The sequence below is a fragment of the Scaptodrosophila lebanonensis genome, unplaced genomic scaffold (genome assembly GCF_003285725.1).
Source record: "Scaptodrosophila lebanonensis strain 11010-0011.00,11010-0021.00 unplaced genomic scaffold, SlebRS2 tig00000024-arrow-pilon, whole genome shotgun sequence".
NCBI lineage: Eukaryota > Metazoa > Arthropoda > Insecta > Diptera > Drosophilidae > Scaptodrosophila > Scaptodrosophila lebanonensis.
This window is the reverse complement of record NW_022060538.1, coordinates 13,846,074-13,874,061: the sequence shown is the minus strand read 5'-3', so window position 1 is coordinate 13,874,061 and position 27,988 is coordinate 13,846,074. Positions and strand designations below refer to the sequence as shown.

At 37.6% G+C, this 27,988-nt stretch overlaps 2 protein-coding genes across 2 annotated transcripts; one reads left to right on the top strand and one right to left on the bottom strand.

Moving 5' to 3' along the window:
* Window positions 1–828: 828 nt before the first annotated feature.
* Window positions 829–3,058, top strand: LOC115620727 (zinc finger protein weckle). The gene is made up of 4 exons (XM_030514107.1): window positions 829–1,027; window positions 1,083–2,132; window positions 2,193–2,542; window positions 2,602–3,058. Exons 1-4 carry the CDS (start codon window positions 863–865, stop codon window positions 2,825–2,827), a joined length of 1,791 nt encoding a protein of 596 aa, XP_030369967.1. The 5' UTR covers window positions 829–862; the 3' UTR covers window positions 2,828–3,058.
* A 45-nt stretch (window positions 3,059–3,103) lies between these two features.
* LOC115620726 (leishmanolysin-like peptidase) lies at window positions 3,104–27,837 on the bottom strand. Its single transcript, XM_030514106.1, has 8 exons — window positions 26,712–27,837; window positions 9,153–9,298; window positions 6,833–6,863; window positions 6,682–6,764; window positions 6,513–6,624; window positions 6,067–6,452; window positions 4,513–5,219; window positions 3,104–4,451 (listed from the first exon to the last, which is right to left on the bottom strand). Exons 1-8 carry the CDS (start codon window positions 26,850–26,852, stop codon window positions 3,982–3,984), a joined length of 2,076 nt encoding a protein of 691 aa, XP_030369966.1. The 5' UTR covers window positions 26,853–27,837; the 3' UTR covers window positions 3,104–3,981.
* Window positions 27,838–27,988: the final 151 nt, after the last annotated feature.

The window sequence follows — 27,988 nt, the reverse complement described above, 5'->3', positions numbered from 1 at the left end:
GCTTCCAATGAGACAATTTTATTTATTTATTTATTTTAATTTAAAAGTCAAATGAGAAAACACGCATTTATGATTTTTGTTTATAATGTTCAAAAGGCTTCGCAAATAATGTTTATTTTGGTTTTTTTAAACGAAAAAACATTCAATTATAATAACTTTGAGAAAGCGAGGAATTTACAACTGAACTAATGATTATTTTTTGAGTTTTATTCTTTTGATAAAAAATAAAACTAGCTGTAATTTTGCCGGAAAATATTCTTTTTATGATGTTTTTAGCCCAAAACTGTACTACTAGTATAGGGATGCGCCTTGGCTTATTATTTAAGGATATATATAAATTTTGTCCTTACTTCCAATAGAAAAGATAGGGATAATTACACCTTGAGGTTTATTTTTGATAAAAAAAATATATAAAGAATATTCAATATTTTATGATTTTTGTTTTGCTCAAAAATAATGATTATTAGTTCAGTTGTTAAGTAAACCCCAAATTCATCATTATATCTTGAACGAGTGAAAAAAATAAGCATTATTGTAATGATTATAGTCCCTGATATAATGCCTTCGTCATATAAGGAGAGATAATGGAGTAATATAAATAAATATACATGTATAATGGGTACTGCACTTGTCATAGAATGATTATGAAAATATTGGGATATAACTAATAAAAAACTGAGCAATCTGAATACATACAAATACTAATGTGCTTATTCGCCAATACGCGCCTTGTCGTGTTTTTTTTTGTCATTTTTTGTGCAAACGAGTTGGCAGCACCAGTTTATTATTAAACAACAAATCTGCTGGGTTTTTTTTAATTTCGCTTAGTTTATTCCTAACACGATAACCAGAATTGGTGAGAATGGAGGAATGCGCGGCCTCTGGCCCGGAGGCATCGAATTGGCGTCTCTGGTGTCGTCTTTGTGCGAAAGATCATCCGGAAAACACAAATGTATATTTCAAAGACGGCGAAAATACATGGACGAGTGTTTTGGCTCTGGCTATCGGAAAATATTTTTGGGTTAATGTAAGCGAAATTGATTGAATTGACAATTATAGTTTAAAGAGTACGATTTTGGCAGATTAAAATGGAGGATGAATTGAGCAATGTTCTCTGTCAGGAGTGCTACTCGCTTGTGGAGTCGCTCATTGCCTTTTCGGAGCGTGTGAATCGTGTGCAGGAGCTCTATAGCCGGCTGCGGCGAGCGACAGCGGAAAATTCCAACCCAAACTGCGAGGCGCTGCGCATGGAGTACGGCTTGCAGACAGATGAATACAGATGGAAGCACATTCTTTCAAGACCCGCAAAAGAGGTTGATGATATGGGGGCTGATACGGAAATGGGAAGAGTTGGGGTTAAGTATGACGAAGACGCCGAAATTCTTACAGAGATTGAAGAGGAGGAGTTTGTGCACGAAGAGGACGACGGCAGCGCTTTCGAGGCGCTTTCAGCGCAAGGTGAGGAACAGGAACATCAAGTGATTGCAGACGATACGGTCTTAGTACTAGAGGGAGAAGCTCCAGCAAGTGAGTTAGATGCCGAGCTTAGCAGCGAGCTTCATGAAAAAGAACACACCATAGAGGTAGAAAATGATAATGAAATCATTTATGAGGATGTGACCGAGACAATTGAAGAAACAGAACCTGAAGCGGAGCATGGATTGGTGGAAACCGAGAACATTGGGTTCGAGGAGGATAACGACGGCACGGCGATAAAATACTCATGTGCGATATGCGGCAAAGGCTACAAGAAGCCCATGTCCTATAAACGACACATGGACGAAGCGCATAACATGGTACCCGGAGATTTGCCAGATCTGAGCTGCAAACGTTGTCATCGCAGCTTCCCCACAGAATCTCAACTTACTGCACACTATCGCACACATCTGCGGCCCCAGGAAAAGTCTGATTTGTTATGCAACTACTGCAGCAAGACCTTTACAACTCATGCAGCCCTCAAGCGTCACATAGCTGGCCAGCATGATAATCTCAAGCCTTACATATGCGATTGTTGCGGAAAGGCGCTCAAAACAATGTCGGCACTCACCGAGCACAAGCTAGTACATACAGATAATTGCCCGTTTGAGTGTGTCGTGTGCCATCGGCGTTTCAAAAACAAAGCGCGACTGAAGGTGTGAAAATCTTGCAATTTCATGAACTTGACTCCACTGTAATCATTGTCTTTCACGCAGGCTCACGCAGATATACACACCAACAACAACTACGAGTGCGACATTTGCGGCATGAAGCTGAACACGCGACGAACCTTTAACATGCATAAGCTGGTGCACTCTGATGAGAAGCAGTACAAGTGTGATGTCTGCGGTGCGGCCTTCAAGCGAGGCAAGACGTTGAAAGCGCATCTAATACTGCACACTGGCATACGACCGTATAAATGCAACTTTTGTGGCAAGGACTTTTCAAATGGCTCCAATTGCCGCATGCACAAACGCAAGACGCATCCGAAAGAGCTCGCCGAGGAGGAATCCAGTGGCGTGGTGCGTGCTACCTACCTGCCCATGATTAATGAGTTGTCTGAGGCGTAAGTCTAGACTTCAGAGAGTAATACATTTAAGTTAAAAAACAATTTGTTTTTTACAGTTCAAAGCGTCTGAAAGCACCACGAAAAATTGGCTTTCCCAAAAAAAATAAAGCGTTGACGAATAGAAACGGGACGGGAGTAAATACCGAATCTGAGTCCCAGGCGGAGCTAGATAATCAAGAGGAATTTGTTCATGTGGAAGAGAGCAGCTCACAATTTACCGATACAGATGGGGACGGAGGTTCAGTTCTCTATGAACTGGTTGAGGAAATGGAGGTCACGTAATTGTTATTCCATATTCCATATGATCATTTGAAACGGGACGCGGATAATACCGAATCCCAGTCCCAGATGGAGCCAGATCATCAAGAGGAACTTGTTCATGTGGAAGAGAGCAGCTCACATTTTACCGATACAGATGGGGAAGGAGGTTTAGTTCTCTATGAACTAGTTGAAGGTCACGTAACTGTTATTCCATAGTGTAATAAATTTCAGAGCTCTATTTATATACAAACATATACGTGTATATACATATACATACATAATTTAATTCACATTTGCTTTCAAGTTTTTTCCCAGCTTACAGGCTAGTAAAAATTCGTATATTTGCGGAAAAAATACACTTAAATGCTTTATAGGCAGCTGATATTATAGGGCCTGCAGCAAAAATGAGCTTAACAATTGAAAAAGGGTATAGAAGTGTGTACTATCCGTTCCTAAGCAGTTTTAACTTATAAATCATTATAACGAAATGCCAATTTCTAGAGAAAGAAATTGCCTAATTGATTTGATCAAATTATGACAGTTTTACAAAATTAAAATGGCTTATAAGTTTGTATAAACATCCTAAATATATAACCGGTCTCGTTTTGTTTCATAGTTTAAATCCGATGTCGACTATTTTTACATATGTATATAACCCAAACCATAAATCACAAGATAATCAACGAATTTCGACAAAATAAATAACAAAATTTCTTTGTACAAAAGCTTTTTTTTAACTACCAAAAACAAAAAAGGAATTATAATAATATATCAAAGTTTCAATAGCTTCACTTTGGAATGTATAGATCAGCGATAAAAAAAACCTAGCAAAGATCACATATCGGGATGGACACAATACACATAATATGCATAGCAGCTACAAATAGGTTGGGTCTGTGCTTACATCTAAATAACTTGAGCTTATTGTACAGTTTACAATTTACAAAAATTCGCTAAACATATGGAGCACTACAATTCCAAAATCAATTTTAGAATGCTTTGGAAAATTGCGTATCTGAGTTACTCTTTGAATATTTTATCATTTTCTTTCTCAAGATCATTAGAATATATCGAATAAATGGAACCAAATTGAATTAGGAATCACAGTGCTCAGGTGTACATAGTATACATAGGTATATAAAAGTGCGCCTAGTTTTGAGTCCCACAGGGTCGGCTTAGCTATACCGCCCACCTAACCTAAATAGCAACAGCGCCAAGCTGCCTATGGCCACGAAAAATTGGAGCAACGCATTCCTAGCTGTACCCGCACCACAGGACAAATTGTCGCGCGGGTACTTATTGAGCGGATCCGGTTCCTCGCCGGGTCGACATTGTTTGCCAGCTGCGGCAAAGTGTTCGTCGCACAGTTCATGGCAGGGTGGACAGATGATGGCGCCTTTGTGCAGCCAGCCGTTGGCGGTAATGCGAATCGATAGCTTCTGGCCGGGAAACGAGCATTTATAGGTATAGTTTCCGACGAGTATATGCAGGCGTCCATCGCTGCAGTTGTATTTGTAGCAGCCGGAGCCCCAGTGCTGCCACTCCCGAGTCTGATGGCACGAACGCTCCTCCCACATGGACTCACTGTGGTCGAAACACTTGGATCCCTGGCCGTAACTCTCCAGAGCAAAGTTCTTTTCGGGTTCTGTGTACCATAAAAAATTAATGAATTATATTATAATCGAAATACTCGCTTCCATACGTACTGGGATTGTTCTCCATGAAGTTACAATGGGAGCCGCGCACAATCACGTTTTTGCTGCGCCACGTGAACTCCTGTATGTAGGGGCAGTGGTCGGCCAGGGAAACCGAGCCACCATAATAGCCTTCCTCGCCCTCCTTCACATTGTTCAGACTATCAAAATTTTGATATGCTTGCGGCAGTTCGTACTCATGCCGTATAAGATTGCAGAGGGCAACGGAATTGCGATCATCGGTGCATTCGGTTTGCAGTGGATCCTGTTTGACTTTGGAGCAGAACGGATGGATGGATCGACCACGACCATGATTCATTTGTATCCAATCCTTGCAGCTTCGCATTACAAATAAGCAGCCAAGACCCTTTCCCCAGGTCAGGGGCGTAGCCATGGAGTAGTTTGCGCGATACCAGCCCGAGTCCTCCATCAAAGCCAGAGTTATTCGAGAAAAGACCGGGGATTGTGTGTGCGTGCCCGTCATAGCCTCGTTCTCCAGTATACGCTTCTCCCAATGAGTTAAAGCAGTGCCCTCACCACCCTGATCCTCCAGCTCGGCACCCTCCAACTTGTCGCAATTAAAATGCGCGCGAACCTCGGCCACAACGCGTGGCGTAACCAACATGTCCACCGTTTTGTTCACATGGCCCCCGCGCACAGACCAATTCTCGCGTACTACCTTGCGAATGGTCTCATTGCTCCACTGGTGGATCTGCAATCTACGGGGGAAGAGAGTGTGAGATGGGGCTTGTGAGAATTGCAGTATGAGAGCTGAACGGTTTTGTTTACTAGTTTTTATTTTCCCTGCATTTGCCCCCATTGTACCCTTTACTGGAAAGTTGAAGGGTATATTATTTCACATGTTCATTCACTAACTAATCGGATGACTGTTCTCGGAGTTTTGTTTCTCTACAAACTAATTGTCGATTCTCCCTCCCTTTTAGGTCGTCTTATTTCCTTAGCTCCTCGCAGAATAACAAGAAATTATCTCCCACTTTTTTCTTGACAGATGCAGAACCGATTATTCATCGCACAATCCTTATCTGGTTTTATGCTTAATTAACAACCAATCTGTCTCTTCATCAATTCTCAGCCATCTCCGGAATCTCTGAGCCGACGGGGCATAGCTTACCGGATTGGCTAATACATCTTCCCCAACTGGGTCTGAGATTCCATTCCACACATTTTTTCACATATTTTTTATTTTTAAAATTAGCTTTAGCTAAACTTCCTTTCTCTGCTAAGTTTTTCTTCGGCGTTTATTAGAGATGATTATAATTTGATTAGAATTATCCTGTTAAGGATTTCCTAGCTTATACGGCTTTTATATAACTTTAATATTGTTTCCCTATGTGGACAGTAAATTTTTGTTGTCAAACTATCTCAATCAGCTGGAACTTAAGAAAATAATACTTCCTAACGATATACGTATATATAATGATATACAGAAGTCGGGTTTATAGATTGAGACTAAGAAAAGGCATATAGTTTGTGTTGTTAGGCACAGTGAAGAGTATGTAGCAACGACGCAGACAAAGACAGCTTTTTAGCACGTTTTCAACATACTTTTCATTCAAATAGGGCTTTCCCGTGTCCGCCTTTCGAGGAGTGCGCGGTCGTCCCTCATCGTCGCGAAAGAACGCATATAGGCTGACCGAAAAGCCCAATGCGTGAAGTATCTCATGCTTGACGGTGGAGATCAGGGTCTGCAGTTCCTGCGGCTTTGTGCTAATGCTCTCCGGGCATAAGTTAGCATGCCCAGCTATGGGTCTATCCAGCGTCGCCTCCTGTTGACAATGCGCTGCATAGGCCACAGTCAGACCCTTATAGCAGCGCTGGGTCTGTCGTGCCGACACGTAGAAGACGAAGTCTGCATTCTCGATGCCATCGCCCGGTTGTGTGTTGCTGTCGATGCGACAATTCTGGCCCGTAGCATTACAGACACGACAAACCTGAATATATATACAAATATATCAACTAAAAGTCTACTCGCCATTGACTCGCTGACTTACGTCCAGATGCTCATTGGGCACCTGCACCTCGCCGCACATCGTCGTGGCCTTGCACTGATCTATGCAATGAGTATGTCCATTCTTCACGTAGACCTGCGTGCTGTCGCATTTGCTAAAGATAATTCTCTATTAGGGATAAAGCTATCTTCTCGCTAATGCATTTACTCACCGATTAAGACGGATAATTCCTTTCGTTTCGCGTACCATCAGCGCCTGCTCCCAGAATTGTACAGCCTCAGGCAGCACGGTGTCCTGCAGACAACAATAATTTAGAGTAGACAACGAAAGTTCATCGCCAGCTCAGCTGGTTAGCTACTTACATTAATTAAATTGAATTTCTCCTCCTCCAATCTGCAAGTCACCGGAAAAATGTGCAATTTAATGGATGAACATACTTTATAAAACTTAAGCGAGTACTTAGAATTGTGGAAACAAGTTTTTTGCAATATTCTGGTCTGTTGTCATGGCTCGCCTTTGTAGCAGAAATGCGAAACGCGTCTATTGTAGACGTCGAATTTTCCTGGAAAAAGCCACCAACGCACTAATTTCGACCTTGCTCGGTGGCCTTGAAAAGTGGCAATTGCCAACTAAATGACCGTTAATTTAAACAGTTTATATAGCAACGACGAACAACGAACAACAACAAAAGCATGTCGCAATCAAAGTTCAGCTCGAACACCACCCAACGCTCCACCGATTGGCCGACTTGGCTAGGCCACCTGGTCAACTACCTACCTGCCTGTCTGCAAACTAATTTGAACAAATCGCTTTGTTGCATAGACGATTTTGGCATCAAGAGTTACCCAATGAAGCACCGAACTATGGGCCTAAGTGTTGAGTTTTGTGGTAAAAACAAATATGTAAACAAATATGCGTAATTGAAAGGGTGTTTCTTGAAGTCCTAAATGCCTTTGTTAGAAAGGTTTCGAGTAACATACCATATGAGCGGATGAGTCTAATTTTCACATTTACGTAGCAATTGCGTCTATGTGAGTGTTGAATGTATATGTGCGTGCATGGGGAGAGGGGGGTGGAGGGGAATTCCAAAAGGCATCTTGGACTTTAAATTTGATATCCCAAGGTCTTATAGTCTCCGAGATATAGGCGATTATACGAATGGCGTTACGGAAAAATCCCCATAGGGAGGAAGTACGGGGAAAAATCAAAAAAGTAAAACAAACCCGTATAGCGTACACACATAAGGCATCTATGTGCAAAATTGGTGTCTCTAGCTCTTATAGTCTCTGAGATACAGGTGTTCATACGGTCGGACAGACGGACAGACAGATAGACAGGGCTAGATCGACTCGTCTTGTCAAACTTATCAAGAATATATATACTTTGTGGGGTCTGCCACGTCTCCTTCTGTCTGTTACATTTTTCACTTCCCGCAAACCTAATATACTCTTGTACATTTCATGTACAGAGTATAAAAATAAATATGTCTGCGTAAAACAGATATAGTGCTTACAAGTATAGAAATGATTAGATGTACATACTTGTTCGTAGAAGAAATGATAAGATTAAAAGTTCTTAAAAGTACAAAGCATCTAAATGCTAGTACACAAGCAGATAGAGCGAGAGGCTACTGGGGCACCGCAGTTTGCTTGCAAGAGGATTTCTTTCCGATAGACTTTTGCAAAGGCTATAACTATTAGGGTTTTTGAAAACGATTATATAACCAGAAACCACAATTTGCTTATTAATCCTATTATACAAGTATATTTGTAAACATGTATTGTTAAGGTGCTAATCGGAATGCACGGAATCAATGCTTATAGTAGTAAGCAAGAGAAAAAAACAAAAAAAAATGGACTATTGGCTCGTATGTATAAGATTAAAGTGTTTCCCCAGGATTCGGTTACGTCCAATTCAAAATTGAAATAAAATGGCATCTAAGTAGGAATCTATTTGTTATGGCAGGAATCTTTTTTGAAAATATTGTATTTGAAAGGATTGCTAGAGTTTTTAGAATTTTCCTCTGAAACACTAAAGTTGTGTTGAGAAATATATTTCCCCAATAATAATAAAAAGTATTATTATTAATTAATTTAGACTTTTAAAATTACATTCCAAGAGTTTAGATGTGTGTTTTATTCTTACATGAATATAACTTCACTAGCGCTATCAAATCTTTTCTGTTTTGCATTGCACTACAAAACGGCGTTGACTTTTCGTATATAAACAAAGGTTAGGTAAACCTACAAGTATATTATAGAAGTAGTACTAGGTATCATTGATGCATGTCAGTGTTACACTGTTTTCGCGGCAGTTGCCGCCAAATACAATTATGTAACGCTTGGAAAGCTCAAAGCGCTTATTTAGTTTTCTAAGCCAACCGTACAGCTTCTTGTTATTGATGGCTGTGGTTTTGATTTCTATTCCACGGTGCTGAATTACTAATAGGTGTGAGTGAGTGAGTGAGTAACGGCGATTACTCAGCAACAGTTAACGGTCTTGGCGTGCAGCTTTTTAACTTGACATTCGGCCAAAGCTGAGTGTTCGGAACACAAATGTGTGCGTCTGTCTGTCTTTTAGTCTACCAGATTGCCAGTTTATTTGTGTATATATAGTATATATGTATGTATGTTTGTCTTGCTGTCATTAAAGTGTAATTAAAAGTAATTTGCTCACGCTCACCTGTAAACGGAGTCATCGTAGACGAGCAAAATACGGAGTGGCTGCTCCGCCACGCTGCGCCTGCGCCGTCCATGCAGAGCCGATGCTTCAGTACCATCCGTTAAATCGTCATCGCCAGCCAGCTGAATGCGCACGCCGTGTACGACCTATAAATAAGAAATTTTGGGTTTTAAATGAAAGCGAAAAGGTTGATTCCAATGCGATGACGCAAAGGCCATAGTCGCATACACGTACAAACAAAGCAAACATATTAGAGCAGCAGTAATTGTGCTTGAAAATTGCAGTGAAATTAATTTTAAATTGCCCGCCAAAATGTCGAACGATTGAGACATAAACAGCACAAAATAGACCCAAACGAATAGCGAACCGTAAACTGAAAATGTCAATAATTTGGGTTATTTGGTAGTTTGTGTTATTGCTTTTTTTTCTCCTTTGGCCTTTTGTCTGAGGGCCATTGTGTAATAATGTGCCAATTACTGTGCATAAATGAGACGCGACTTGCCAGCCATGCTGTTGAATATTCATGTGATATCTATGTGTATAATGTATTATATTCATATTCATATTATCTGCCAAAATCTGTTGACAAACCAAGCACAAAAAGCGCATCAGCAACCATCACACACACACACACACACACACAATCGCTGTTCGAGCTTTGTCAATGGGGTGTGAGTGTATCTTGGAGATACGCACGAGTGCTGCTAAAAATATACATGTTTTTATACCATTAAGCCGAAGTGGCGACTATGAACACAAAGTCTGCCCCCACACACACTCGTACTCATTTGTATAAGACGACTGGAGATTAGAGGCACTTGGCAATTGCTTTGAATTTGGTTGCCAAGCACGCAATGAGAGATGGAAAGTGAGCAGCAAGTTGGCCACAAGTCTATTCAATTTGAGTGTAACCTATTTAGAATAATATACTATAATAGCTAAAAAAGCCAGCTGAGCAGCTAGCCAGACATCCCCATTAAGCCAACAACAAAGCCAAGGTACAGCAGTGGTAGTATCATAAAAAAAAGTAATCTAAACATAGTATATACAAGTATGTACATTTCTTGGAGGTACTTCTGACGTCTGCAATTAATTTGTTTTGGCCTGTCTAGGTAAACAATGGGCTCTATTATAGATAAAAAGCTGCGCTGCAGCATCTCTGACGAGACCTAAAAGATTGGTGACGAGTGATTTATTATGTCTCTGCAAATACATATATGCATATATACTATATATTATGACTAAATGGCAAGGGCAGCTTCTCAGTCAACAGACTGAGACACCTGCACAACACCATTTACTTTAAACCGATTTCTTCTCCAATTTACTGTTTGCATTACAAATCTTTACTTATTTATGCACATATATGTGTGTAAGTATGAGGCACATTGTGTTTTCTTTGCGAGTGAGCAACAAAAGAACAAATGCGCATTGCGCTCTAAGTAAACAACAGAAAAAAGCACATCAACTGTTTTTTATTGAAAAGCCAAAGCTGGCTGCGCAGTGCCGTTCTGTAAATATTTTTCAAATGCCAAGGCAGGGAACTCTCTTTATCTATCCATAAACTGATGATAAATGCATCATGCATCATCAAAAACTGATTTATAAGCGACCCTTTACACTTACATCTATGCTAATATTATAAAGAGGAAAGATTTGATTGTTTGTTTGAATTGAAAAGGCTCCGAATCAATTGGACCGATTTAAGGGATTCTTTCACTGTTGGGAAGCTTGACTATCGACGGTGAACATGGGCTATATTATATTAGCAAAAAAAGAATGTAATCCTTACTAAAACACCAATGATGTAACCAAAGGTGTAAAAAAATTACCTTAAAAACTCCTGAATATCATGCTGTCAGTTCATAATCATCCTCGAAACATTGTCACTTTAAATATTAAGGCAATATTATTCAAAAGCCTCCAGCCAAATAAAAAATTACAAATCGATCGACACCGTGATATTGAAGACATTTAAATTCACTAAACCTTTCGGAATTGCAATCATGCTTTTGAGAAATTAAAGCCTTCCAAGCATGTGCAATGGGACGAGGCTGCTTATTAAGGAATTGCAGGACATTTTAAGTGTAGCAACTATTATCAACGGCCCAGCAACTGGTCAACTAGCTCATATAAAGAGGATACAAAGGATACCGATGATCCCATTTGATCAATTATATGGCTTAAATTTCCGGTAGTCCCAAGGCCAAGCCTTCGAATTAGTAGGGATCGACATACGAAAGCAATGTTTTAATGTATGTTGAGCTATCACGGGTCGTAGCTCCTGAAAATCAATTTATTTTGCTACCACAAAATAAAACATAAAATTTCTTTTACGGAGAACCTCTGACCTAATAAAGAATAACAAAAAAATCTAAAAACGAAGAAAAAAACATTAAAATAATAATATCCAAAATAAATTTCACTCCTTCTTAGTGTTAAGTGTGTGTGTGTTATAAAATGTATAATTATTAAAATTTTTGTAAAAATACCCGTGCGAAGCAGAGGCAGGACGCTAGTACTTAATAAGACAGTAATTAGAATTAAATATAGTAGTTAAAAATTAGAGAAATAATTCCAGTTTATGAAAAAAAACAATATATAAAGTATATCTTCAAAGTAATTAAAGATACAGATAAACTAAGGTAATCTTGTCTGTCCTTGAGCCCAACATAATAAAGATAAAGATATGTATGGGGCTATAATGGAACTGCTACGTATAATTCATGTATTAGATTTAATAATTTAAAAAAGTTGCTTTAGAGCAATTAAAAGGTGGAGATGGATTAAAAATTACTTGTGGATTAGATTAGCATCAGTTCTTGCTGGAAATCACTCATAGATGGCAGTTATGTATATGTTTAGGGAGTGATCGTGGGGATTTGTGTTTGAAAATAAGTTTAGAAATAAATGTAAATATTTGGATTCTATTTTAGTCATAATTTAGCAAATATATTGTATTTATTTATTTATTTTTGGCTGATCTCTGAAAGAGCATAAAATAAAATAAACGCGTTTTAAACTGTAATTACTTGTACTTTTGACATTTGTATAATTAATAGGAATATCTTCTCAGAATTCTTAGTAAAAAGTAATCAGTAAATGAAATGTGTAATGTAAGTATTTGAATTATATGCAGTTCTTCATAAAAACTAAGTGTAAATGGTTTTTAGAGCCAAAGCAATTAGGAAATGATGTTGATTCACGAATGTATTGTTTTGCATGAGGGACTCATTACAATTTCAAATTAGAATTATACAACAAAGTCACGTTGCGGGATTCCCTTATGGCTTATAATTACATGCATACAAACATACATATATACATTTGTGTATAATATAAGCCATTATAAGTCTTGCTGATAAACCCTTGAATTCCTCTTAATTAACCACACATCTGTTGCCTCATCACAATTCAGATAAGAAATGCAAACATTGAAAGATAGGCTTAATACCTCTAATATGTGGCGACCCCCACACGGCCTCTACATGCAATCTCTACATACATACATATCCATATGTATTCGTATTTATACTTATACGTGCATATATGTATGTATGTACTCGTAAGTATAAACATACAAGTATCATGCTCATTCAAATTGCGCAGCTTGTGGTTTTATGTGGACTGTGAATGCGAATGCATTGAAAATCGCTTGAATTGCTAAGGACTGAGCCATAGTAATAATAAAAAAAAAGCCAAACAAATTACAAATCATAAAGAGCAGGCCAGTGTGTGCGTTTTCCAGTCTGTCCGTTGCGCCTGACAACGTTTTCCACATTCGTAAAAGCACGCGCGGATCAGATTAAGTGAAAGATTTGAGAAGCGAGATGGGAGATGCGCATCTGGCAATACGAGGAGAGGCAGACACACGCATTTGTGCTCACTTTGTCATGGCAACGGGGAGGGGGGAAGGGGAAGGTTGAATTGCCACAAATGGTGTTGCCGGTGCTTTGTGGTGTCAATCAGTCAGATGCCTCATTGTCTGCATGTGGCAACGAAGCTAAGCTAGCGGCAATAGCAGCAACAAGTGCAAGTGGCATGGAAATCAAGACGTATGAAGATGATAAAAGCAAAACTTCTTATGCATTCATTCACAGCTGCGCCGCTACACTGAGGAAAATTATATCAACATAAATTCACTCGTAGTTCTTAGGATAAATGTTCAACTATTAATCCTATTAATCCATAATGCACTGGGTGGTAGGTGGAATCTTTTATTAGAAAACGTTTTCACCATTGTTAAATAAACCTTTGAACTCACAAGATGTTTTAGATTAATCAGTAAATAGTGCATATTTATTAGTATAAGAATAGACACTATATAAAATTTGAGGAGAAAAAAGTTCCATACGTATGTAAGGTGCGTTGAAAAACTATAGAACCACATACAAATTGCGATTGCTTAAAAACGAATGACCGTAGGGTACAACAATGTTCTGCGAAAATGTGTTAAAAACAAAATAAGGAAGAAATAACAGTATTTGGTAAGAAAAGTTACTGAAAAATTGTAAGCAATAGGGGACAAACGGTTTTTGGCTGTTGCATTACTATAGAACCACTTGCGTAATATGCAATTTTTAGTGGTTTTAGTAAGGGATAGTTGATTCAATTAGAGTTTAACACGGAGAAAATATTTAATATGCCTCGTTACCCATAAGTATTGGCATATAAAGAGCAAAATTTGGGCATTCGTGAAATTGCAAGAAAACTCGCTCGAAGCCACCATGTAATCCTGGAATTCATTCGTTTTTAAGCAATCGCAATTTTTTTCTGGTAATATGAAAGAGCTACATATTTGTTATTATTTTTATTATGTTGCGGAATCAGCCTGCAGCCTAACACGAAAGTTGGACATTTTCTATGTGAGACCACTCTTACAGTATTTTTAAAACCGCAAGTACCTATTTAAATCCTGCTTTATGCGATAATGGCAGCGCCGAAATTTGAACCGAGTCATATACTCGGGAATGAACTCACATTGTTGGATTCCTGTTAGCTCGTTGAGTTAGGCCCCACGTATTTTATTCACGAGCACTTCTAAAATATATTTTGTATATGCATGTAGAATATTTTATGTCTGCTAGTATGTCCTTTGATTTTCCAACCTTATAGGAAATCAATAACTAGCTTAAAAACAGAAAGCTGTTTTGTAAATTATTTACGAACAGGTGTTGTCACACAGATACTTAAATGCGTGCATGTATAGATGTGGGATTTATATTTGGTTTTCTTGGTGCAACTTGTTTGTGTGCATTGCAATAAGTAGCTGCTACACTTTCTAAACATCCAAATGCTTATTCAATCTTCGCCTAGCCCCCAATTTGCGATAAGACGTAATCTGCAACTCACTGTATATATATGGAATACTAATATACATATGTGTACATACATTTAACAAATTTGTGATCCACTTTTTTAGTGTTTAGGCCACTTGATGTGCGACTCACGTTTTTGGGCGGTAGCGCAAAAAAAAAAAGAGAAAAGTTTGGTTACACTTGGCTGCGCCTGCGTGCCAACTTTTTTTATGCTTCTACCCAGTGCTGTTTTTTTCTGTCTATGTTTCTTCTTTTTTTTTTTGCTTACTCCACTACCCGTATTTACTTGAAAAGACCAAGCTAAAGCACACACTGAGCCATAAATGGCTTTTGTGCAAGCAGCCGCGGCACGCCAACACACATAGACACACACACACACAGACACACAATTATACTTCAATGCCGGCGCCAAAACGTCAACGCTGGGCGCATGCGCAGATAGCCGCTTGAGGCTGCCTCGAGTCTAAGCTTGGCACGCATGCTAATTTGAATGAACGATTCATCGATCAGTGGCTGCTGCCGTTGCTGTTACGTCGCTGAGTAATTATTTACGCGTTGTCCGTCCCTCACTTTGTCCGTCCATCTGTCATTAAGTCAATCTGTCAATCGTTCAGTAAGCCAAGCAAGACGACGACATTTTTTCGCCTGCTTTTTCCGCAGTTTTTCACCTGCGTTCAATGCTCGATCATCGATCGTGTGGCGGGGCAGATCAATCGAAGCATTCAGGTGTGTTTGTATGTACATACATACTTACATACATACATATATATATATATACTAATGTATGTATGTCTATATGCTTTCACTTTCATGCGCTCACTCTGCGCAACGCTTTTCTTGGTGGTGTTTTTGTTGTTGTTGTTGTTCAGCTATGCATGTTTACATTTCTTGATGTTTTTGTAATATTTATTGAGCCCCTTCGCTCGGCGCTCAATTTCGATTTCAGCTGGTCAGTGGCTGTTTTGCATGCCGAACAGCATTAACGTCCCGCTCTCTCACTCTCTGCACACTCTTCATACACATTTGCTCAATTCAATTGTTACCTCACCATTTGACCGCAAAAACGTTGAACGTCCACAGCAACGGCAACGGCAACAGCTTGTTACTTAATTGAAAACACGAATTTCATACAAAGTGGCCGGCTATGGACATTCGTGTTGAACCTGAATGGACAATGGATGGGATGGGATGGGGCGGGGCAGGGCGGGGGATGAACTCACACATAATCGCAAATGCTCAGCTAAGCGTCAAGATTGAAAATGTACTCCAGTATTTTATCACAATGGTCGCCATCAACACCAAGTTACTAATTTGCGCTGATAAAGCATCGCTAACTGGTTTAAATTGGTTCGGATGAGCTGTAATTGCCAATTGCATCTGAAGGCATGAGAGCGTTACAATACATAGGTGTACACTGGCTGCTAATTGTATCGTTATAGAGCTGATTTTTATTATCTCTAATACAAAATAGGCTGCTCATTGATCGATCAGTAATTCAATATGTTCTTTTTAATTCCAAACTTTTACAAATGATGATAAGATTTCTGAAAAGTGTTCAAAATGTGCCAGTATTAAAGAAAATTTGAAAACGGTTCAAAATTATTTTGCAAAAATTCTTTTCTTCGAATCAAATAGCCTAATTTGAATTACAATACCTTTGATTTTTATACACAAAAAACAGGGCGTGGCAAACTCTACAAAGTATATAGGTATGTGTATTCCTGATCAGTATGACAAGCCAAGTCATCCGTCTGTATGAACGCGATGATCTCAGGAAGTAAAACAGCTAGGATAACCCAACTTGGCATTCATATTCTCCGCCGCAAGATTTTTTGTTTTTCTGATGCAAACCCACTCCTCCGCTGTTACTAATCCATGGAAATAATACGTGAGTGTCCTTATATCAAGTTTTTTCATCCATTTTTGTATTTGGATCAGCTTGGTTTGAATTGGGACTACATCAACCGATATCATTCATTTACTATTTCCAGATTACGCTCCAAGATTATCTATATACTTCCATAGCTTTAAAGTCAATTAAAATGTGACTAATGAGTCCATTTGACACACAATTTGATTATTTTACTTTTTTTCAGGGCGTTAAGTAATTTATTTTCGACTTAATGAAAGCATCACAATCGGTACGCCACTAATTACAAACGAAACAATTCGCGATAAGCAAGGTAGTAATTTTTAACAAAATCTTCTATGAAAATTTGAAAACTAGTCTATTTGTTTAAAGTCTACATCGCAAATACGAGTACTAATAAGCTGTATATTAGCTTTGTATGACTATAAAGTTGATTATTAACTCAAAGTTGTTCGCCTGCAGAAATAAAAATAAAAATTAATTTTTAATTTTTTGACACGTTCAGAAATTTATACGCAGTACTGTAAGAGCAATCGGCACGTTCTGGCAGTGGCAATGTGCAGTGCGTTACGTAAAGCCTGAGTAGGAAATTGACAAGCTTAAATTAAATTAATTTAAATATTCGTTTAAGCAGTCTCAATTATCGATGGGAGCTGCAGTTGCAAACCTGCCAGCCCCAGATGTGGCAATTCTGTGTGAGCGCTGACCGTAAAATGGAGTTGGGGCGGTGTGGGATGGCCGGGACTTATGGTTAATTGTGCATACCACAGGCACATAATTTCCGGTGACTTTTGAAAGGCAACTGACACATCCGAGGATATGCACGCTACTTAATTAGTTCTTTTTGCTATCGAGCTCATCAAGCCCCTCAACTACAAAGCTCGGAGCTTGAGGGAGCTGCTGGTGCCAGATAGAGCATATTGCGATGTCAAACGAGAGAAAGACATTCGAAATACACTGAATTCCCTTTCATTTCTTTTCACATCACATCATTTATATAGTATCTGGTGTTTATTTGGAAGCGTTTGCTCAACTTCAACTAAATACGAGTGCATAAGTTAAAGTCGTTTATTTGCATGTTTATTCGCCCGTCTATTTCAACAAGCATTTAATATGCGTGTGAGTGAGTGTGCGTGCACTCGTCAGAGTATCTGTATGTTGCACATGTATCTTAATTGAAAACATAAAACAAGTGTGCTACAGTTACAAATGTTTCTCACTTTCTAGTCGACAGCAGTCACCCAGCAGCTTGATATATGAGCTACAGACGCTGTGCAAGCAACAAAGAGACATGGCAATCATTTTCCAGTTACGATGCCCGTGTAATCAACGAGAGGATGAACGCAGAATGGAGAGTCTAGTTAATGGATGGGCACATTTAGAGAAAATGCAACTAAATGTGAAAGGCATATCAAATACTCAGAAAGCTAAATGAAATATAATATGTATACGTATGAGCTATTGATTGTACTTATTAAAAATGGATGATTAAATAAATAAAAACACTATTCTCGAGGCTAAAGTATAACCTATTGTTAAAAACACATGATCATTTAGAAATAGACTCTAAGCATCTAAGCACCACATCAAGCTAATTACAAAGTATAGTTTAAGAACTACTTATATCAATCTATCTATGTAAGTATTTATTATTATATTTTCGCCACTTAACTACAACTGTTTACCTAAAAAATGTATCTTTTTTGTGTCTTTTTATTTTTTTATTTTGAAAACACATGACAATTTAGAAACAGACTTTAAGCATCTAAGCACCACATCAAGCTAATTAAAAAGTATACTTTAAGAACTACATCAATCTATGTAAGTAAGCATTTATTATACATATTTTTCCCACTTAACTACAACTTTTCAGCTGAAAAATGTACCCTTTTTGTGTCTTGACCGCATTTTATATAAACTAGTGCCGTTTTTCCCGAGTGCATGTGGGGCATATGGCCATGGCTGCAAGTTAAATCAAGTTCGTCTTATAACTACATGATTTCAACTTTGCTAATCAATTTTTAATGGAAATTGGCAAGGATTGGCAGGAGACGCCAAGGCAGGAAGGGATGCATTTAATGGAGTGCAAATTAAGTTGCTAGTCCCTCTTTATAAATATGTATAGAAGATTATGGCTGCAGCATATTTGATTGGCTAATAAAAACGTGGCAAGTGATTTTTATACTCTGTACATGAAATGTACAAGAGTATATTAGGTTTGCGCGAGTGCACATGGAACACACAGAAGGAGGCGTGGTAGACCCCACAAAGTATATATATTCTTGATCAGCATGACAAGACGAATCGATTTAACCCTATCTGTCTGTCTGTCCGTCCGTCCGTATGATCACCTAGATCTCAGAGACTATAAGAGCTAGAGACACCAAATTTGCACAAAGATGCCTTATGTGTGTACGCTATACGAGTTTGTTTTATTTTTTTGATTTTCCCCCCCACTTCCCCCCTATGGGGGTTTTCCCGATTTTCCATTCGTATAATCGCCTATATCTCGGAGACTATAACACCTAGGAACACCAAATTTTAGTCCCAGATGCCTTGTGTGAATACGCAGAAAATGTATATTTTGGAATTTCCCTCCCTCCCCCCTCTCCCCCGCAAATGCGATTTTCTCTAACTCCCGTAATTCTTGGAATTTCGAACTAAAATTTTGGAAATACCACCAGTTGGTTATTATGTGTCCATGTGTCAAGTTTCACTATGATAGACCGATTTAACAAGAAGTTATAGCCATAAATATATTTGCTGCTGCAGCGCTGCCCACGGCTGTTGTTGATGTTGCTGTTTAGTTGACTGCGAAAATGCTTACACAGACACAAATAGACGCACATAAACATACATACACTCACATAGACGCAATTGCTTTGTATATGTGCAATTATATACCCTTTACGTGAGTTCGAATACCGAGAAAGGTAAAATCGATCAAATTTTTTTTAAATTTTCTTATTTTTTTTCTATAATTATTGTAAACATATGTACAGAGTATTTCAAAGTCGGGACACCCGACTTTAGCTTTTTTACTTGTTTTCTAGAAACACTGTACGAGTATGATACTAGGAAGTCACTATGCTGGTGCATAAGCTTTAAAATTACCTTGATTGTCAGCAAAACAGAAATCGGAGGTGCTGGACCTAATGATATACAGTGACGAACAAAATTATTGGCACAGTTGGCATGTCAGACTTTCGCACAGTGTTTCTCCATGAAATATGGTGATATTTAAATAAAACAAATTTTATTCATATACATTGATCAATTTCCTACTAAAATTACTTTATTTCATTCATTTATATTTTTCCATTAATTTAAGAAAATTAAAAATATAAAAAAACAGCCGTTTTCGCCTGAACAAAATTATTGGCACACTTGGGTAATAGTGAACTATATTTTCAAAATTTCAACAATATGGCAACTTTTTTTTTTCAAAACCCTGTTATGTTTATATTTGGAATGACATAGTTGTAAATGTTTGAGATAAAAAACCACGCAGTGCCTTTTTTATAAGCAAAATCTCTAAGATTTTAACAAAATGAGCGGCAAACAAAAGGAAACCACTGAATCTCAGCGGAAAATAATTTTGTATTTGCATAATCAAGGCAAATCATATGCTGAGATTGGAGAAATTATGGATAGAAGCCGGTTTACCATTCGGAGCATTGTCCAGCGTTTTAAAGGAGCCTTAACATTGGAGAGTGCTAAGCACACTGGTCGACCCAAGGCTTTGACCGACCGGGAACGCACCGAGATCATCAGGAAGGTGAAGGTGAACCCAAAAATCTCTTCAACACAGATTGCAGCTCAGGTTAAAAATGAATTTGGAAAAGATATTCACCCGATTACGGTTCGGAGGACACTGCACAAAGCTAAATACAAGTGCCGCGTTACTAGAAGAAAACCACTTATTTCAAAAGTCAACCAGAAGAAGCGCTTAGCCTATGCAAACGAATATTTGAGTAAGCCGATGGACTTTTGGAACAATGTCATCTTTTCCAATGAAAGTAAATTCAACATTTTTCAATCTGATGGCCGCCAAACTGTTTGGAGAAAGCCTAATATGGAATTGGAAAAAAAAAACATCGCTATGTCTGTAAAGCATGGTGGTGGAGGCGTCATGGAGTGGGGCTGTATGTCCGCTGGTGGTGTTGGCGAACTTGAATTTATAGAAGGAACTATGGACAAAAAGTATTATTTAGATATCCTTAAGAGAAATCTAAAAAAAAGTGGCGAAAAGATGAACATACCAGCCACATTCACGTTTCAACACGACAATGACCCAAAGCATACGGCTTATGATGTGCGCATGTGGCTTGCACATCATGTAAAACATACTTTGCCGCATCCGCCCCAATCTCCAGATCTAAACCCCATCGAACATTTGTGGGAAGAATTAGATAGACGTGTAAAAAAACGCGCTATATTTACAAAGGGCGAGCTGAAGGTGGCACTGGTGGAGGAGTGGCGCAATATTGGATCAGAAACCACTCAAAGTTTAGTTTCTTCGATGCCCAGACGCTTGGAAGCAGTCATTAAACTTAAGGGCTTAGCCACAAAATATTAATTTATGTTTAAAAACGGTTATTTATGTTAATTTTAAGTATTTTTGGTTAAGTGTGCCAATAATTTTGTTCAGGCGAAAACGGCTGTTTTTTTACATTTTTAATTTTCTTAAATTAATGGAAAAATATAAATGAATGAAATAAAGTAATTTTAGTAGGAAATTGATCAATGTATATGAATAAAATTTGTTTTATTTAAATATCACCATATTTCATGGAGAAACACTGTGCGAAAGTCTGACATGCCAACTGTGCCAATAATTTTGTTCGTCACTGTATTTATACTTGTTATTTTTATTACCTTTTTGCAAACCTGCTGCTCACATATACATGCTTGCATACATACATATATAGCAAAAAAACATATGCTATATTCAATATGTACTTGTATCAGAAAGTCTAATTAGCAGTTTCATTGTTCTATGGCAATGTTTTTCTGAGGAAGTTTGCTTGAAAATAAGTATTTGTGAATTGGAAAACAAGAACAAGCTTGTTGTACAAGTATAGTATATAGAATAGATAAATATACATACATACATGACATATACAAATAGTTATCTCAATCTGTTCATTCATTATTTCTAAATATGTACAATTTAGTGGGTAAATCTATTTACCTTCTTCAATAACTATGGGACGAACGAAGTAATTTTATTTATGATATAATAATACACGAAGATTTGCTATGAAAGTGAACTTCCTTAAACTAGTTAATCGAAAGAGCAGAATATGTTTAATTTACAGAAATTTCAAAAAGCCCTAAATTCCAATTGTAACTCTACTATAAATTAAATTTGTATTGCCCCCAAGGGAATGCGTGCACATCCGCTGTAATTTTCCACTTCAGGAAATAGGGGCTCCCTATTATCACAAACATTTAAGTAAGTCAAAGTATTTTAATGCAATTTAGTTGCATAGTTTCGTTGGTCCAAAGTTCTGTCAACAACCACTTTCGGGGCTACTTAGTAGCAGACAAGGCGCATTCCTGGATGTCTGAATCAACCCACAACAGTTACGAACGTGTTTGTGTAAAACGTGACGAATAACTGCTTTTGGTCTTTTCTGTGTAATTCCTGTTATGTGTGCATTTGAGTCGTGTTTACAGCATCGCTTGTATATTTCAATTGATTTAAGACTAATTAAAAGCGCTCCGCTGGAAGTGACAGAATGACAGAGTGCCGAGCACTCGGCCACTGACTCGGCCACTTGTTCGAATTTGTTGAGGACACACACACAAACACACACCTACACAAAAGCACAAATACTAATTTATATTAATATCTCTGGATCGGAACAATCAGCGAGGTAGCGAAGCTTGTGCTACATGAGATGAGGATGCTTGAGTGTGGCGATTGCCGGGCACCGGGGAGTTAAATGTTTTGCATTTATACCAGTTCGAGTTACAAATAATTAAATTAATTGCTTGCTGAGTGACCTCAACAACATCAACAGTAGAAACAGCAGCGGCAGCAATCTCAAAAACAATAGCAATGCCAACAACAACTGATTTTAATTGCATTATCTATGTATGTATCTCGCTCAACATTTTACTTTTACTTTGCTTTACGTGGGCCAATGAAGGGGGAACTTTGTAGAAGCTGAAACCAAGTGTAATTGCAAATTATGTGTTATATGTATTATGTAAATATGTACACACATACATATGTGCATATTATATATATGTACGTATGGTCAGGTAAGCTTACAATTTTTTCTAGTAATGTACGTTGATTGAAAAACAGTAAGAGCGGCAAACGACAATTAAGTCAGTCAATATAGTAAGTATAATCGATTTCATAGGCAATAGACGCGGGAGAAATGAAAAAAAAAGTATTTACATTATATTCTGAGTAGTCCGTCATAGTTAGTTACTTTGTACTGTACTTCCTTGCCTTCAGATAACATAAAAATGAACTCGTATATGTGGGCTTACCACAAATATTTTGAATACATTATTTATGTGTTGATAACGTGAATATTTAAATGTATTTTTGCCCAACTTTTAAGATGGCGAGTACCTCGCACTAAATAAACAATCGACTGCAGAATTAAACGAACGAAGGACGATACTTGTGACGGCAATGTCGAAAACTATTGACGATTACGATAACGGATCAATAGTAACAATATTCCTACAAACAACATTTTTTTAAAATTTTGTTGTGGGTTAAAATTTTAGTTTAAGTTGCAATATAATAATAAAATTACATAAAAAATTGCAAGTCTTTTTGGAAATATTATAATAACCTGCTATATTTGGTTTAACCTTTAAAGAGTGATTGGAAGTCGTATTAAATAAAAAATAATACTAATTTTTGGTGAAATTGCGATCATAACTCAGACTTATGTACTTCCTAAACATTTCTCCAGAAACATGACGATATTTGCATTCAGTTAATCACCAGACCGCAACGAGCTCGATTAAAAATTCGTTAGGTTGTGTGCATATTTTGCGGCTACAGTCGCATTAAGAGGCTTATCAGTAAAACTTGAATTTATTTTGAAAGAAAACACATATGTATAATTATATTATTAATAAATGTGACTCCGAGTTATTTGCAATTTACAAAAGGCAAGTTATTGTTAGTGAATTTGAGATTTAAAATGCGACTTGTCACTCAAATTGAGTTTTGACACAGTATAACAGCGTATCGGGATAACATCAGTAAAAGTATTCTAAATATGTAGAATCATCTTTTTTAACACTTTCAGCATGAACAGCTTTTTCTGCGTAAATATCCCAGTTTAAAACCAAAAATTCACACCCAAAATAAAACATATACAACCACTATAAGTATATCATTTCACATTTTAATTGAAATTGCTTAACAAATCGACCGATATTTCCTGTGGCAGCTATAGAATATAGTGGTCTGATCTGGTCGATTTTGAAAAACGATCCGCTATCACACACAAAATTTAGCATTCTACCTGACTCAGGACTGAAGGAACCGCATGTGCAAATATTTTTATTTTATCTTTAAAATTGGGCGTTACGAATTTAAATGTTAAAATATTTTAAAGTTAACTGTTACGTATTTGTGATGCATCTTAGTTGAATTTTATGACCAAAATAAACAAAATATTGATGTACGAAAAATGACCTTGTCTGAGAAGCGCAAAGATGGGCTTCAAAATGCAAATATATAAACATAATATATAAAATACTTATGATAGCAAAATATGGACTAAATCCATGCATGATGATATTGACATGCATGCATAATTAGATACATATATCGGCTAATATGCATTATAAGTATGGGAGTGGAAGGAGGATGATGTGGATGAAAAAAAGATAAAATAAATAAATTAAATATAGTATGATGTGGATGGAAAAAGAAAAAAATAAATAAATGAAATATAGTATAATTTATCAGGTTATGCTTTCGTACCTGTTTAAATGGTATTTTAATATTCACTTGGCATTTGTTTGATTGCTTAACATAGATTGTGAATTATTTGAATGTCTCTCTTTTAATTGCGCATTGTCGCTATGTGCTAAACAAACAATAATACTATATGCTAAAAAAACGGAGCTAAGTTATCTTCGTCGATGCTGAAGAAATAAACCATTGCGAGAATTCCTCCAAGTATTCCTGCAGACTACTATAAAACAATCTTTTGTGCCCTAAAGATCTATTATTACATTTTATAGCCTTACACTTATGAAACATATGTACAAAAATGTACACATCTATAAACTAATTGATAATATTACTTGATAGTTTAAAAGATTTTGTATTCTTTACACACTTTCTTTCACAGTTTTTAAAAGTGTTAAATTTGTTCAGTCTGGTCAGTCGTATAATAAGAAACAGAGCTTGCGGGTTATTTGAGATGAAATTTAAAAAAATTTTGATATTGAAAGTTTAAATTTGTATAAACATATATTTTCTATGAAAATTTTAAATAATTAATGCGTCTAGGTAGATAGTTATGTCCCTTTGTTTACAGAACTACACTATATCGGGCAATTCCTAACAATAAAAAATAACAAACAAAATAACTAACAACCTCAATAGACCCGATAGAGTAGTTTATGACGACAACAAACTGTATCTGGACTTGGCCGTCGCACCAAGTGGCTTGTGATATTAAACCAGATCACGGGCAAAAGAACTGGCTTGTTAGCTGACAAGACAGGTGCCAGTTGTTGTTGTTGCTATTTTAGTTGTTGTCGTGCTGTTATTGCCGCGCTGTGGGTGTTGTTGGGGCACCTGGGTGTTGACGAGGGCGTTTAGCAACGCGACTACTGTAGCTATGTGCTCGCAATGGCCCAAGAGTTCCACTCTGCCCACCATCGGGTTGCACGCTGAGTGCCGAGTGCTGGGTTCTCTTTGACGTGCATGGATTGTTATTTTATTGTTGGCAGTCAGCAACAAAGTTGTCGAGCTTCATTTGATTGGCCAATAAGTTATGCATGGAGCTTTGCCTAACCACAATGCCTATTTAGATATGTAAACATATACATATGTATATATTTTCCGCAAGAATCATGACACCGGGCTCTTGTAATTTATACGATTTCGTGGGAACTCGATTCATTTTTACAATAAGCGTGAAATTCTTCAAAAATATTACACTTCTATCGAAATGATGGTGATGGCGAATTAAAAAATTGCCGGAGGCATCCCTACGTGCACCACCTATGTATGTAAATATATGTATATGTACATAATACATAAAAAAGTGCGTTCACTAATTGAGCAAATTCCATAGTAATTTCAATCAATTAAAATATTAAAGCGAAGCAGCCGCACAAGTGTGTGCAGCATTACGGTCCAATTACTACGCTAATGACCCATTTAAGGAGCCACCGTTGAGTGGGTGGTTGATCCGGATTTAAAGTTTGTGGGGGTTGCCGGAAATTACGGCCAAAAACATTGGCAAATGGGCATGCGCCCAAAAAAAATTTTTTTACAGAAAACAAAGCAGACTATAGCTTACAAAAAGACATTTCTGCTATTACACATTTTTAGATTTACTTCTTAGAAGAATTTTAATACTATAAAGACGATAAACGTGAGTCATAAAAATCTTAAAATGGGATAAAGTTCCAAGTTCCAGAAATCCAAGCCAATGGAGAAACATAAAGAATAGAGTAAAGGAAATGTAAAAAGTACGCGAGCGAATTTGGAGATATATATAAATACATATTGGTAACTAATTAAAAAACATAAAAAATTTATCCTCCTTATTGTGGAGGTTTAAATACCTTTTAAAAAGTCAAAAATGTAATTTAAACTTATATCCTTGAGACAAGTTTTAAATCAGACAACTTTGGGAATTCCTTGGCGAATGCCAAAGGTACATATTGTATTGCAATATTATTAATGATTTATTACGATTTTAATTAATTTTTTTGTTTATAACAGGTCTACATATATATGTTTATCTTGTATAACAGATATCCTAGATATATTTTATGCAGCATAAAGATAATTATTGAAAGTATACGAAGTTTTTATGAAAAGAGGCGCTAGAATATATGTTTGTATGTACATATATGCGGATGTGTAATAAATCTAATAAATCTTTAGCTAAGGCTGTTATGTTCCATCGATGTGTGTCATCAATCTGATAGTATTTGCATGTATGTATACGTATGTTCTTATAGCATAGGATAAGCATTTGGTCCTTCAGCCTTTTGTACAAAGGTACAAATGGCTTTAATACTTTTTACTTTTTCCCTCCAAAGAAATAATAAATAATATAATTTGTAATTCGATCGCTTCAGCTAAACATTAAAGTTGGAATTTTAGTGCAAATTTGGGACTCTGTCCAAACTTACCTCGTGCGCCTTAGGATGTTGATGCTGGCAGTTGTGGGCTTTGGCTGACTGGTTGGCCAGTAGCAGGAGGAGCCAACAGCAGCAGAGCAGCAGTAGCGCGGTCGGCGTTGTAGGGTGAGGGAGCAGCTGACTGTGACACATGCTCTCGTCTTTTTTTGTTGTTGTAGTAATAGTAACGTTAATGGACAGCTGATCTGCTTGTCGGCTTTGGTGGTTTTGGGAATTGTGGCCCAGGAAATGCTAATCGGCTAATTTTAGAACAATGGTACTTCATCTATTGAGTAGCTGCCATGTTCGAGTGTGTGATAATGAGGGTCGGGATGCTATCAGCTCGCAAAATATGCTTGTGATTATTACACACACAAGGATACTCGTATTTACAGCATATTCCAATTCCGCTTGTTGCCTTGTTGTATGCTTTATTACATTTGCTTATACGCTTTAGGCTTTGGTTTTTCTTTTTTGTCAATTAACTCGCGCCACGAGAAACCGGCTAGTGAACGCTACACACGGCGCGCGCGCCCGCCAACCCACAACAAGAGAAGCAGCAGCACCAACAGCAGCAGTTACAGCAACAAGAGCCTGTATATGTGTACAAGCAATATTTGCAATCACACAATCTTATACAGCAAATTGTAATTGGGGTTTTGGGCTTGGTGGGTGCGTCCGCGAATTTAGTTCACAAAAACAAACCAACTTCGATGGCCACAACAACGCCAACGCCGACGCCAAAAACGACGCCGCGAGCTGTTGATGTTGTTGTTGCTGTTTACTGTTTTTCTTTCTATGAGTAGCGGGCAACCGTATCCACAACAGCGACAACAACAGTAACAGCAACAACAACAACATACACTTAAATGTCAAATTCTCATGAACCGCCTAAGCACACATTGCATTTGTTAATGCATTTATAAAGTTTTCAATAGTTTAGCACCACTCTTTGTCATTGTTGTGCGCAAAATCGAGATGAAATGGAAATGCCGCACAAATTATTTATCCATTGCAGCAGGCGGAGGCAGAGTAGCACAGAAAATGAAAACACAAAGCGGCGGGGGCGAAATATATAAACGATAAACGGACGCCGCCAAAGCGCTAACAACAAATGCGACCAACTCAGGTTGACGCTTCCGAATTGAATGAATGAGTGAATGACGGCATAAAAGAGAATAAGCGGCGACCAGAGACAAAGACAACAACAGCACGTCGCATTGCGCATGCATAGCCAATCGTTGACGTCACTATTGCTCCCCTAGTGGTGCCAGACAGGCAAATCCATA

Coding starts and splice junctions, on each gene's coding strand:
- LOC115620727 (XM_030514107.1), top strand. CDS start 863: ATGGAGGAATGCGCGGCCTCTGGCCCGGAGGCATCGAATTGGCGTCTC. Junction 1,028..1,082: donor GAAAATATTTTTGGGTTAAT/GTAAGCGAAATT, acceptor CGATTTTGGCAG/ATTAAAATGGAGGATGAATT. Junction 2,543..2,601: donor ATTAATGAGTTGTCTGAGGC/GTAAGTCTAGAC, acceptor TGTTTTTTACAG/TTCAAAGCGTCTGAAAGCAC.
- LOC115620726 (XM_030514106.1), bottom strand. CDS start 26,852: ATGTGTCACAGTCAGCTGCTCCCTCACCCTACAACGCCGACCGCGCTA. Junction 6,765..6,832: donor AGAAATTCAATTTAATTAAT/GTAAGTAGCTAA, acceptor TGTTGTCTGCAG/GACACCGTGCTGCCTGAGGC. Junction 6,453..6,512: donor TGCCCAATGAGCATCTGGAC/GTAAGTCAGCGA, acceptor ATATATATTCAG/GTTTGTCGTGTCTGTAATGC.